Source organism: Poecilia reticulata, linkage group LG23 (assembly GCF_000633615.1).
Source record: "Poecilia reticulata strain Guanapo linkage group LG23, Guppy_female_1.0+MT, whole genome shotgun sequence".
Lineage (NCBI taxonomy): Eukaryota > Metazoa > Chordata > Actinopteri > Cyprinodontiformes > Poeciliidae > Poecilia > Poecilia reticulata.
Genome location: NC_024353.1, coordinates 7,916,887 through 7,930,105, shown reverse-complemented (window position 1 = coordinate 7,930,105; position 13,219 = coordinate 7,916,887). Strand labels below are relative to the sequence as shown.

General features: G+C 41.3%; 1 protein-coding gene across 4 annotated transcripts in view; it reads left to right on the top strand.

Annotated features, from left to right (window-relative positions):
• The window catches only part of nup37 (nucleoporin 37), a 17,866-nt gene extending 4,647 nt beyond the window's left edge, over window positions 1–13,219 (top strand). For all 4 annotated transcript variants that reach the window (XM_008400900.2, XM_008400901.1, XM_008400902.1 and 1 more), the window contains exons 4-10: window positions 3,761–3,833; window positions 4,005–4,099; window positions 10,078–10,168; window positions 11,286–11,470; window positions 11,542–11,592; window positions 12,837–12,930; window positions 13,007–13,219. In XM_008400900.2, the coding sequence (XP_008399122.1) occupies window positions 3,761–3,833; window positions 4,005–4,099; window positions 10,078–10,168; window positions 11,286–11,470; window positions 11,542–11,592; window positions 12,837–12,930; window positions 13,007–13,120 (703 nt within the window). In that variant the 3' untranslated portion in view covers window positions 13,121–13,219. The remainder of the gene's footprint in view (window positions 1–3,760; window positions 3,834–4,004; window positions 4,100–10,077; window positions 10,169–11,285; window positions 11,471–11,541; window positions 11,593–12,836; window positions 12,931–13,006) is intronic.

Here is a 13,219-nt window from a genome sequence, read left to right as displayed (position 1 = left end):
TATAAACTCCTCTGAACAGGCATTTTAATCAGAAAACAACAAAAATATCACAAATGATCAAATAATTGATTATTGGTTTAGTCAAGAGGTGCTCAATGTGTGGTCTGTGGGCCATTTTAGGCCCCTGAACTGCTTTTTTTTTTTCTTGTTACCAGTCCATGCAATTGAAGAATTATTACTTCCTTATTAAAAAATGATTGCATTCTTCCTTAAGTACAACACTAAGGATCCTTAGTGTCCTTTAAAATATATATTTTTTAAATGAGAAGACATCTATTCAGTGACTTTTACTCATAGCCGTCTTTGTTGAGCTTAAATCTGCTTTTTGATTGATTTATTAAAATTTAAAGAAACATTTATACGGAAGAAGAATAGGGCCACAAGAAAAGAAAAGAATTGACTTTTCTTTGAATTCAGAGAAAACAGTCAGAATTCCATTTCTCTGGATTTACAACTATAAAAACGAACGGAGAATCTGGTGGTCTCAAGGTAGAGAATTATGACTGCATCTTCCGAGGTCTGACACAGGACCTCTTGTCAAGTTTTGGTGCATTCTCACCAATCCTGTTTAGTTCACTTTAATCCAACTTCAATTTATTTGTCTGGAAAGTTTGGTTTGTTTGGGGAAGTGTGATTATGCAATGGACCAAAAAAAGCTAACTCTAGTCCGCCTACAAATCTAGGTGTCAATTAAAGAGAGCTCTGGTTTGTTTCGTATGCGGATACCAGTAGACCAGAGTGGGTTATAGTGCAGGGCATTCTGGGTGAGTATAAGTAAAGGATAAAAGACAAAAGAGAAATCCTACAACCGCTAAAATGTGACGCCACAAAATTTTTGTCTTCATTTTGGGAAAGGAAGTTGCACTCATATCTTCTTCGGAGGTTATCTTGTCGTTTCCTTCAGTGGTTCTTGGTGCAGCGCCTCCACAGGCGAGGAGAGGAAGTGTTAAAACGAACCACATCAGCAAGAAATGTAACAAATCGAACAAATGTATCAGTCTATAAGGTGTAAAAACACACTCGCTGTTGGGATGCTATTGGGTGTGGTCTGCTGCTGCTGTAGCTCAGCTGCATCAAGGTTTGATCTGCTCTGTGCACACCCTGATTGTAACGAGTGGGTGTCTGTTGTCTCAAACCAGTCTGCCCACTCGCCACATCAGCAACCACCTGAAAATCTTCAGAAACTCATCTTCACTACTTAAGTGCTTCGATTTCCTGCCATGTGGTGACCGATTCGCTGTTTTTCTGAAAAGCCATATGAAGAGGTGTTGTTTAGGACAGTAGGGTTAGTGTATGGTGGTATGTCCGCAGCGGTGCAGTGTGGGGTGTTACGTAAGATGACATCAGACTGTTGTTGGAGGATTAGAGGGTGTCGAGCCATCCTCCGCTTCCGCCCTGAAAAGCCGACATCTGTGACTTTTAAAATAACAGGATTGTTTTATTTTATTTTTTTTCTCTCTGGGAGAGCGCGTCAGTCACGCTGTCCGAAAGTATTCATCAGCACTCCTCGCTGTCACACGTCCAGGACCGCGGCCAAGTTGTTTCAGGTGGGGAGTAACCCAGCGAGGGATTATTAGAAAGTAGAGTTTCCACCTGATTGGAGCTGTGGATGTGAAGGATCTGCATTCCCCCTGGAGGCGTGCAGGCTCTGTGTAATTGGAAAGGAAAGGCAGCGCTAATTCCTGGCCTTCTGTGGTTTACTCCACAGGACCCTCGAGCCAGCACTGTGACGTGCGCACATGTTATTGTGCTGATGAGAACCCGCTCAGGTTCAAGCTCTCCCTTCAGTCGGCACGTAGCTGTGCCTTCCAGGAAAAGTCCAGCGTTCTCACGGGCTTGATGGGAGGCGAGTGGCGTGCGAGGGGGAGGGGGGGCTGAGCTGCCACCACTGCAGCTTGTGTTGAAAAACAGGCCTGACGTCTATTAAAACCGCTGACTTCCACCGCACATGCTAATTTTTCAAGCTTGGCTGTCATCTAGTAAATAGAGCGGCCAGCGTGGAGCAACAGGCTCTTCTTCAAGAGTCGACACCCAAACCATGGAGGGCAAAGTTCACGGTCTTCCCAGGATGGCCACAGATGGGATTAACAGGAATACAGAGTCGGTACTCATCAGTAAATTATAGGAGGCAGCTTCATCAGAACTCCTTTAAAGACCTGTTTTTCTTAAGTTTATACAAAACATGTTTATTAATTATTTTTTTTTGCACAAAGTCATTCTTGGATAAATCTGCATATTTTGAGCTCCTATCAGGATGAGCTGTTTTAGGGCCTCTGCCACTTTAAATCCGAATAGTCTGCTGACCACGCCCCACGACTCATCATTTACACTCATATGTGAAAAGAAACAAACTTTAAACAAACCGACCTGGTGTTTATTTTATTTTATTATTTTTTTTTACGCTCTTGGGATGTTTTTAGAAGCAGCAGAAACACAAATGGATGTACAAAAACATGCAAAGTGTGAATTTTGCACAATACGTGCTCTTTAAAAATGCCTGATTAAAACAAGACATGTTTATTGGATTTATTCCTGATCAAAACTAAGGATGTCTAAAGCTCCTCTAAAAGATAGCTCCTGTCAAAGGTGTTATCGCTAGCATGAACATCGTAGTACTGCTAATTAGTGATGATAGTAGATCTCTAAGGAATACAAAGTGCTAACAAGCTGCCAAAGCAGAGACCATTGGATCGTCTGAGGGTCAATCTGTGACGTAGATCTTTATAAATTAATTTGGGTACTAGGGAAGAATTAGCTACTGGTTTTAATTATGCTGGTTTAGTTGTTCATTAATCGTTATACATGTTACTAAAGATGCAAGAAGAAGGCTTTTAAAGCATGGCGTAGATGTTGAAGCAACATTAGAGCACCAGGTGTTTATTAAATATGAAAAATGTTGGACTTCCTGAAGACGTTTTTAACCTCAGTTAAAAATGTCTTCCCTGACCTACAATAGGTCTGTTTGTAACCTTTTTATCAGATTTTCAGACTATAAGGGTTTTATTTTTCCTTCTGAAGGAAGATGAGCTTTTGTATTTAAATTAAAGTTTAAAGAAGATAAATTAAGTTGGTTTCCTTGTGAAAAATGAGTAGAAACCCATTTCTTTGGTATTAAAGTATTTCCTGAAATGTCAGAAATGTACTTTTATGATCATCAGATAAAAAGTGATACATTTTCAATTATTATTTAGGGGCAAACACTGTTGTTGATGGCTTTTAAAGTGTTTTCTGTCTCACACCAGTGTGCAAATGTTCTTTTAAAGGAAAGCCGACGTGCCAAAATGTTCAGGCTGTAACGTTCTAGCGCCTGCGCGCGTTTCATCTAACCTGCTGCAGAGGCAAAGCTGTCTGAAGGATATTTATAATGACATCATGCCAAATCCATCTGCCTGCGCCTGAAAATGTGTGAAGCGCTGTCTGTTTATACTGGTGATGCGTGTGTGTTTTTCCTGTCATAAGTGAGTTAGTATAATTGTGTGAGTAATTGCAGGCGCTGGTGTGTACGAGGACTGATTAGAGGGGAAAGTCCTCTCCGCGGCTCGGCACCGGGTTTCCAACAAAGACACGCGTAGATGGCGTGAGCCGTCTTGTTTTTCTCCGTGTTTATCTTCGAATATCCCTGGCAGAGTTCCCCCGCCGACGATCCCGTTCCAAGTTCCTGCCACACACAGACTCTGATTCGGAGATGTCGTCTGTCACCCAGGGTGTTTTTCTGTTCCCTCTTTTTGTTTATTGTTACGTCTTCTCTTCCTCTCTGCAGGTTCTGCACGGCGGCGGCCGACAGAAAACTACGCCTGCTGACTTCTGATCTGCAGGATCAGAACGAAGTCAAGGTATCCCAACATCTGGAACTGCTCTCGTCTTCAGACGGGGAGCTTTCTCTCTACTTAGCGCAGACATTTGCTACTTAGTTAAACAGGAAATGTAACCACACACACACGGAAAGCAGATATGCGGCCAGCTCTGCTCAGTTTTACTGACTGTCTCCTCTCTGCTTCGCCCAGGTGATGGAGGGCCACGGCAGCTACATTAACCATTTGGTGTTCGAGCCCACCGAGGGGAAACAGATCGCTTCCGTCAGCGATGACCACACTTGCAGGTCCGAGCCGTTTGGTTTCCGCTCCTCCGCGTGTTCCAAGCTTCTGATTTTCAGTCCTGTTCTTTGTTAATGGTGCAGAAAGTCCTGACTGTGTTTCCACAGTGAAACCCGATGCTAAGCACAACATGCTCCGCTGAGCTGCTTTGTAGCATTTCTTGCTAATTTGTTAAATATGGAAAGCCAATTAGCTGCACAGAGGATTTTTCGACTCTAAGGGGGGAAGAGTTTGTAACGAGGTTCCTAAATTTTCCTCTTCAATTAAGGTTGGGAGAGGGAAAAAACTGTGTCAGTAGCCAGGGTCAGTGGAGGGACAGAACCTGAACAGGAAGCTGCAGCTCGCAGCGTCGTTTCTTTCTAACCTTTTCTAGTTCAACCATCAATCTAATGATTTCCACCTCTAATTGGATCGTAAACGTTTTATTGGAACCTCTGCTATCGTTTTGCACCTTCTTTCACGTTTTCAACTGTAAACCAATTACAAAGTCCAAAACCAAAACGGTAACACTCTAACATTTCTTTGGGCTGCCTTTAGCATCGATTACTGCTTGGCGTAATTGTTTGTTGGGCTCACATTGTTGCCGTAGTAACCCCAGTTTATTGCATTGTAGCATTGCCTCCAGAGGCTGCTACAGTAGGCACTAGGCATCATGGGAAAATCACTTCACCTGCCTCGCTTCTTACCCTGAAGGTAAATCTCAAACTTCCATCACTTTAGAGTTTAGCCTTTATGTTGTTTTCTCTAGTTGCTCTGAAAAAAACAAAAACAAACCATCATCCTACTACCACTTCCTGTCATCTTCTTTGTCGTTTCCTCCAGTAGTAACATCAGGCTGTTGATCATGTGACTCGTATGATTCAAAAATGTGTTTCCATTGAGAAATACTGCAAAAAATTGTGCAAAAACAGTTGATTGTTCTTTCCATTAAGCAAATAAATTTCCGTAAGTTCAGCTTATGCAATAGAAACCCAGGGAGTGATTATTGGTTTTCATAAGGTTACACGGTTGTTCGTTCCCATTCTCTTGAGTTATCTCCACATTGTGCATGTGGAAATGCTTTTACCTTCAATAATTTGCTCAATTATATTTAGCAGATTGTATTTATGCTCATCCATCCGTCCGTATTTATGATTATTTTTTCCCAGGTTCCATATTTAATACCTTGCCACTCTTAAATGATCTGCAGTAACTCCATACTGAACTATCAAGCTACAAATTTTTTAACTTTAGTTGGAAAGCTGAACTGAATTGGACTAATAGTTGACATGGATTTTGTTTTTACTTTCCTATTCCTGCTTTGTGGGCCTTTTTAGTTTATTAAAATAGATTTGAATATTTGAACGGTCAGTGCAAAATGCATTTTTATCAGTTGATCAGAGGAAATACTTGGAGATTGCCCTGGATCACACCAGATTAAAATCCCTCCTCCTGAACCGCTTCCCCTCCCTCCGCCGGGCGTCCAGAGAAAACAGGAGAGCGCTCCATCTGCTGAAAGATTTAAACGCTGTCATGATGAGAAAATACGGGACGCGGGAGGAAGAGCGGGGCGGAAATATTAGGACAGATCAGGTTAGCAGCGGAGGAGCGACCTTCCAGTCAGCCCACACAAACCGAGCGCCGATCACAGAGCAGCGGCCGCTCAGAAAGGGAGGAAGGGAGGTTTATGTCAGCATGTGTCGGTTCACGACCTCTCCGTCAGTCTGTTGGCTTTGGCAGGACAGCCTCCACTATAAGTTTGCTTAGTTTTGTCATCGCCGTCTCCTGCGGCGTTGGGAACTCTGCTGTAGTCAGTATGCAACCTGACGCCGCTGCATCAAGGCGGGGAGCCGCACTCCACTTCCTCGGGCTGGATGGAGTCTGAGCCGCGCTGCGGGTGGAGCAGGGTGGAGTCAACGGGGCGAGGGAGGGAGGGGGGCGTGCCACCTAGAGGTCAGAAGGCCGCACTGCAGGGTCCTGGGAGGATCTGGAGTTGACGGAGTTCACGGCTGAACTCGGATAACACACACCTGCAGCTCTGAGCTGGGCTTGATCCAGATCCCGGAGCCTTATCTGCGTCTGCATGTGTTCTGTTAGGGAAAACCCGTCACAGCTGCCATATTATCTCATCCCTTCTGAATGAAGCGGTGGAGCCTTTTCACTTTAAATGTAACTATTAAACAGACAGTTTTAATCAAATATTCAGTACAATCACGTACTCGCATTTATTGTGTCGTTTATCAAAGATATGCACTAATTTGATATTAATATCTGCATTGAAAAAATAATACAGCGTATTGGTGCAGATCTATCTAATTCTATGCTTTGTCCTTTATTATGATTTATTTTACATTATATTTAAATTCATAATTGCACTTCCTGAGCCATTTAAAACAATGTTGCAACTTATTTTCACATCAACATATTGTTTCAGTTTTTTATTATTTATTTAACTCCTAATTTAACTGACTGAACAAATTAAAATAGTTTTGTTTTTTACGTTTTGACCAACCTTGTGAAGCTACTGGTGTTTTAAAGTGCTGTACTGGTAAAGTTTTAATTAAGTATATTTATATCTGTGTTTAAAAAAAATAAACCTTTTTTGTCAGTTTAGTACTGTTTATTAATAAACCCTCTGTATTGATATCAGAAGTGAAAAAAGTATCATTATCGTGATAAATTTCTAATTATGATGATTTTGATTTATTGTTGTCATGATAAATTTATCATGTTAGTTATTTTCTCCACTGTTTGATCAATTAAACTGTGATCAATCTTTCTCGATGTCGACAGAACATTTGTATTTTATGAACTTGTTATGTACAAGTAATATATTTCAGCTTGGGCTGGATGATAAAGTAATAACAATATATATCGGGAATAAACGTGTGATCAAAATCGATCAGTAATATCCAATGATGTTACTGAAATCCGATCCAGAACCACACAGCATTCTGGGAAAGTAGGCAGAAGAAAGACTTAAGCCGCTCCACCAATCACAGCAGCTAAGCAAAGTTAGTGGAATCAACTCACTCTCTTTGGTTACCTAGCAACTCACTCGTTCCTTGGTTACCTAGCAACTCACTCGTTCCTTNTCCTTGGTTACCTAGCAACTCACTCGTTCCTTGGTTACCTAGCAACTCACTCATTCTTTCGTTACCTAGCAACAGCCTGTTCAGTAACTTGCGCAGCAGTAGTTTAAGGTTTTGCCGCTGTACCTCATAACTGCCTAAAACTTAAAAAACAACAGTGGTGCATGAAAACTGTGGATAAAACAATAAATGTTTGCAGTATTTTAGATCTTTAATCAATCAAAGATTTAATCAATATCGACTGATACGTTTTTCAACCGTACTTATCTAAGCATGTTCTTCTGGGAAACATTTATTTTGTGGAGGAAAATGGCAAAAAAATAAATAAAAAAATGCTCACTGGAGGAAGCAGACTCCTGATTTACACAGTTTGACCCTGTTATCTCCGTCCAGAGAGCCGCTTTTAATTATTTACCCTTCTCCCTTAAAGAGAACCGGCTCTCGTTTCCCCACTTACTGGAAGCACAGAGCAAACAGTGAGGCCTCTGCTGTTTTCCTTCACACTTTGATAAGACAATACAGGACCTCATGCGACCTTTTCAACTCTGCAGTGCATGGAGGCAGAAAGGTCTTTCACCTCTTCCTGCAGAGGTTCTGTTTTTGTGGAGAGCCGCTGCTCTCCGTTCGCAGGGCAGCGTGGTTGACCAAAAGTTTGGCTGTTGGTGGTATTGCGTGCGATTGAGCTCCGCTTGGCAACCGGTCAGAAAGAACAGGGTGTAGTTGTTGTTTTCCTCATGCGGTCCAGTGGGTTTCTTCTCCGCAAGCGAAAAGAAGCCCCGAGTTTTGACGGGGCTCTGTTCTAGCAGGAGACACGGGGAATGTCCTCACTCACGCCACAGGATGGAACAAAGCAACCTCCTCTATAAAAGTATTAATACCTCAAACTTATTCACTTTTTAACATGCTAGAATCACAAATTTCAGTCTATCTTCTTAGGATTTTAGGTGATATAAAACACAAAGTAATCAATTAATGTGGAAGAACAGTTTTTTGGTGGTCAGGGTAAATAAATTAGATAAATTATCTAAAATTCAGGCCTTAATATCAATTATATTAATCCCAAGTCTTACATTTTGACTAGGCAGAACAGAACAATTTAATCCTATAAATTTATGTAGTATTTTTTTCCATATAGAAAAATTATGCGCAGACGTCTTCACTCACTACGTTCTCTGACTCTAGGCAATTAAGGCTACTAATAACAAGATGCTAATGCTTGCTTGCTAGCTAGCTAGCTAGCAAACTGAGACTCAAGGTGGTTAAGGTAGCAAGCAAACAAACAAGCTGTTAGCAGCTGGTAGCCAAATATCATGATGTGAGTCATGCACAGACATGACTAAACTATGATGGTAAAACTGGTTAGCAAGTAAACAAACAAACTGTTAGTTGGTAGCTAGGAATCAGGCTGTGACTCAAGGCAGTTAAGCAAACAAACAAGCTGTTAGCAGCTGGTAGCCAAATATCATGCTGTGAGTCAAGCTGCTAATGGCTTTAGCAGCTATCGTATGGCTCTCTAGCTGGCTATCTAGAGAGCCAGGTTGCTCTATCTACCTAGGTAGCTCTCAGAAGTAAAAAAAGTAGCTCTCAAGCTAGGTAGCTAACAAGCCGTGATATAGGTCTTAGATTTTATTCATAGTGGTCTCAAGTTAAATTTGAGTTGGTGAAACCTGCATGAACCCTGGGTGGTTCTAACATTAATTTTACAAATAAAAATCTGAAAGGTGTGGCTTGCAATTGCACCTAGCCTCCTAGGTGCAACTGCAAGCCACACCTAACCAGGTGTACTTTGTGTAACCACCTTTTTGCTTCGACTACAACTGCAAGACTGATGGAGTTTGTTTCTAGCAGATTTATATAAATGGAAAGATTTTTGTTTTTGCTGCACTTTGTTGCAAAACTTTGCAGCAACTCTGTGAAACAATGCTGCCACCACCATGTTTCACAATGGAGAAGGTGTATACGGGGTGGAGTTCCTTGTTTTTGTTTTTTTAAATATTTTGTCATCAATTTTATGTGCGTTTTCATGTGGATTTGTCGCATAAAATCACCTAACTTGATAAAACGGGAAAATGTTCAAGGAGTGTAAATGTTTTTATAGAGAAATTTGCGCCTAAATGCTCTGCTGATGACATTTCTTAGACTTTAGTAGCATTCCAGAGTTTTCGTCTCGTCCTGTAAGTCTTCGGCTGCGGCTAAGCATGAATCCAGAATCGAGGAACAACAGAGGTCAGGCTGTGCTTTCTGTTTCATTTTCACCGAATTTCGGTCCCGCTCTCTTTCCTCCGCCTGACGTAAGTGAGCCGCCCACATCCAAACACCGGCTGCCATCCGGATGAAGCGTAGCGCGGCTCCGGCTGTCGTTTCCCTCTGTCAGGGAAGGGGGAAAAAACTCCTTTTCCCTTTAAAAGTGGGAAGCGTGTGTTCATCATAAGAAAACAGCAGAGGTTTGATGAATTAGGGGCAGCGTAACCTTGAATGTGATCCATTATAGCCCTGTTGTGCAAACTCAACGCTCCAAAAAGGGGATAATTGGGCGTACTGTTTGTGAAAAAAAGGATTATTTGGGATTATATCAGTCAGAGTCGAGGATGTTTGTAAATGAGGAGCGTTGGAAAGCGAATTCCTTCTCTTATTATTACATAAGCATCTGAGTCTGTTTCCTAGTTTTAGGCTATATTTAGGCGTTAATTAGGAAAAAGCACTGATCTTTTGCAGGTTTCAGACCAAAAGCTGTTCTCATGTCAACAAGAATTAGTCTGTCACATCGCTAATTGCAGAAGATTAATCTCACACAGGCTTGTTTTTTTCCCAATCATTTCTAAAATCAAAGTAGGTCAAACAACAAGTATTTTTAGTATTTTTAGTGAAGTATTTTAATTGTGTTAATTTCCCCGGTGGTGTTGTGTCGGCAGGCTGTGGGACCTGGACGGGAATGAAACGGCCGTCCTGAGACTTCGCTCTCCGGGTATGAGCGTCTGCTGGCACCCACAGGATGTATTCAAGGTGGGAGGAAGTTGTTTTGAACTATTTTTAACATACTATTTTAGTCTCAGAGGAGCTAAATAAACCTTTGTCCTTCGACTAAAACATAAGCCGTTTCTTCTGTCTGAATAAATTAAGTGTATTTTTGTGAGAAATACATTGAAATCACTTCTATAGCACAGATAACACATATTTGAATGAATAGTTAGATGATTATTTCTTAGGTTTAGCTTTTCAGGACATAAGAACCTGAAAAGCTTCTTATGTTCCCAATAAAAGCCCAGATCATCATCCCTACACCACCGTGCTTGACTGTTGCAGCGTTTTCTGTCAGAAAAATTTGAGCTTTCCCTGGACTTTTTTTCTTTCTTCTTTCCGTTTAACTTGATGAACAAACTCTGAGTCTCAAAAAACTGCAGTGTCATGACTTTTTTTACTTTAAATTCTTGTTAAGCTCAACCTGTGCATATTGAACAATGCAAATTTTTCTAATTCAGGGTTTCCCTCAGTGAATTATAAGTCTGGCGGCCCACCAGGCTTTACTTGGGCCCCCACCAGGCTAAGCACAGCTTATTTATTTTTGTTTTTTAAGACTTTACAGTTGATATTCAAGCATTAATCTTCCAATAACACATGATTATCAAGTGATATTTTCAAATTTCCTGTCAATTTAAAAAAAAAATTTTTAACTCAAAAGCACAGCGGACCGCTGAATGAATGGCTGCGTTAACACCCCAAGCACCGCGCTTAGCAACTTTTCTAGGGGAAACGTTGTAATTGAATTGCTTTTGTTGGTACTATTGACAGCAAACTATGCTTTAAATACTGCTTTATTAAGACCTGATCACTATTCAAGCAGCAGAGAAGTAATTTTATAAAAATTCAATGTTTTTTCCATCATTTATATGTGGAAAATTATACTAAAGATGTGTTGTTTTGCAGATATATTTAGTTTATCTCTACTTACGTCTCCTAAAATCATTCTTTTTGCTGCAGTAGAGACCGTCTCCTTTTGTTTTTTTGTGTCTTATCATTAACTTTTACATGTAACATGCTAACTGGGAGCCACAGCGATCAGTTTGCACAAACTGGTGTTTCTGGAGGAACTGACCTCTTCTGGCACGTCTTTGCTGATCAGTTAATGGTGGCGGAGAAGAAGGGGACGATTCGCTTTTACGACCTGGTTACCCAGCAGGCCATTCTGTCGCTGGACTGCGGGCACAGTGGGCCGCTCATGTCCGCCGACTGGTGCCTCACGAACACCATCAAAGTCGGCGCCGTGGTGGGCAACGATTGGCTAATCTGGGACATCACGCGCTCCAGGTGAGGGAAGGACGAGGCGAAGCTTCATTCATTCATCTACAGAACGTCTAATTTATGTTTAATTCATCCAGTTACCCTCAGGAGAAAAGACCGGCTCATAAAGACAAAGCACGACTTTTCAGGTAAGGAACTTTCTCCTTTATCTCTTAAATTTGGATTCTTAAACTGATCCATGATTAGTGGAACATTTTTGCCTAAATGTGTTGCCATTTTCCTATTAACAAAAAAATTGCTGTTTGTGATACACCAAAACTTATAATTACTTCAAAAATCGACATCTTTTGTTACATTTTTCACCCCTGGAGGTTGCCATTTATTCACCCGATGGGTTGATGATGCATTCTGTACTGGAGTTTGCACACAGGAAGGTTAACTTTACCCCAGTTGTTGTTTATCATATTGCGTTTGACTGGAGTAATTTTAGATAATGCCACACTGTGTCACTGTTTAAAAAAAAAAATAAAAAAATTAAAAAATGGGGAATTTGGATCATTTCCCCACATGAAAGAAAGAAGAGCGAAGTGCGAGAGCCGGAGCAGAACACAACGTCCGAAGGACCTAATCTGTGCTTTCAACATTTCTCTCCAGAAGACTTTGAGTCATTTGTAGGAGCAAAACTAAACAAGGCTCTAACAAGTGATCGTTACCTAAACTAGATAAAAGTAAATGCGGTGTAGCACTGCTGAGACGGGCAGAGCTGGAAGCTTTTGAAATGCTAATGGTACTACTGCCTCCGATACTAAATCCACCGACCCGACCGGACCGAGGTGAGACCCTAAACAGCTGTTACCACTACACGGGACCCTATACAGCACAGAGCTATAGAGCTATAGAAGTACTTACTGGATCACACAGTCTGACCAGAGGAAAGAGTCATTCATTATTTAATTTATGACGCTGAAGGCAGCAGCAGCTTCTACGGCCAACTCTGTCCTCTTCCTCCCTTTGGTCAACAATAAACAAAGCTGCCAAAACACCCGTTACACTCCTCGTCATCACCTCATTTCTACGCTACGATCGATTTCAACGCTCCGCCTTTTCAAATTGAAAAGGCTTAATAACATTACTCATCACTGCTTTGGCTGGATGGAGCCAGGCAGTTGCACCAATTTGATGCCATTTACCCAGAATGCATTGCAGCTTGAACAGCATGGCGACTTTCCTGTGGCAATATTTTATTAAAATCTATAAAAACTAAATAAACTACAGTACTATTACTGTATTGTTTTTACATCTAATAAAAATATTTTCCAAATAAATTTGTTACAACTAATCATGGATCCCTTTAAAACCTCAAAATGATCCAAAATTGAAAATATCAACCCTCTTTTGTCAGACTTTTTATAGACACTTCTTTTCTCTTCAGATGGTCCGTTGCCAATGAAAACCTCTTTGCCACGACTGGATGTCCTGGAAAAATCAGCAGTCAGGTTTTCATCCATCATCTTGGTCACCCACAGGTAGGTTTTCCTTCAACCAGACAGGCAGGTGCTCTTATTTCATTGCCGCTGATGCTTACCTCCTACATCGTTGCAGCCCGTTATGATCGGATCGTCTTCAGTCGGATCGGGCCTCAGTTGGCACCGGATGCTGCCGCTCTGTGTGGTTGGCGGTGACAGGAAGCTCTGCTTTTGGACGACTGAAATGTAGCAACTCTTTGAATGCATGTTTTGTTGTTGTTGTTGTTGTACGTTCAATAAAATATATCTTTTCACAATCATTTATGAATTTGTGTGAAAGAGTATGGAA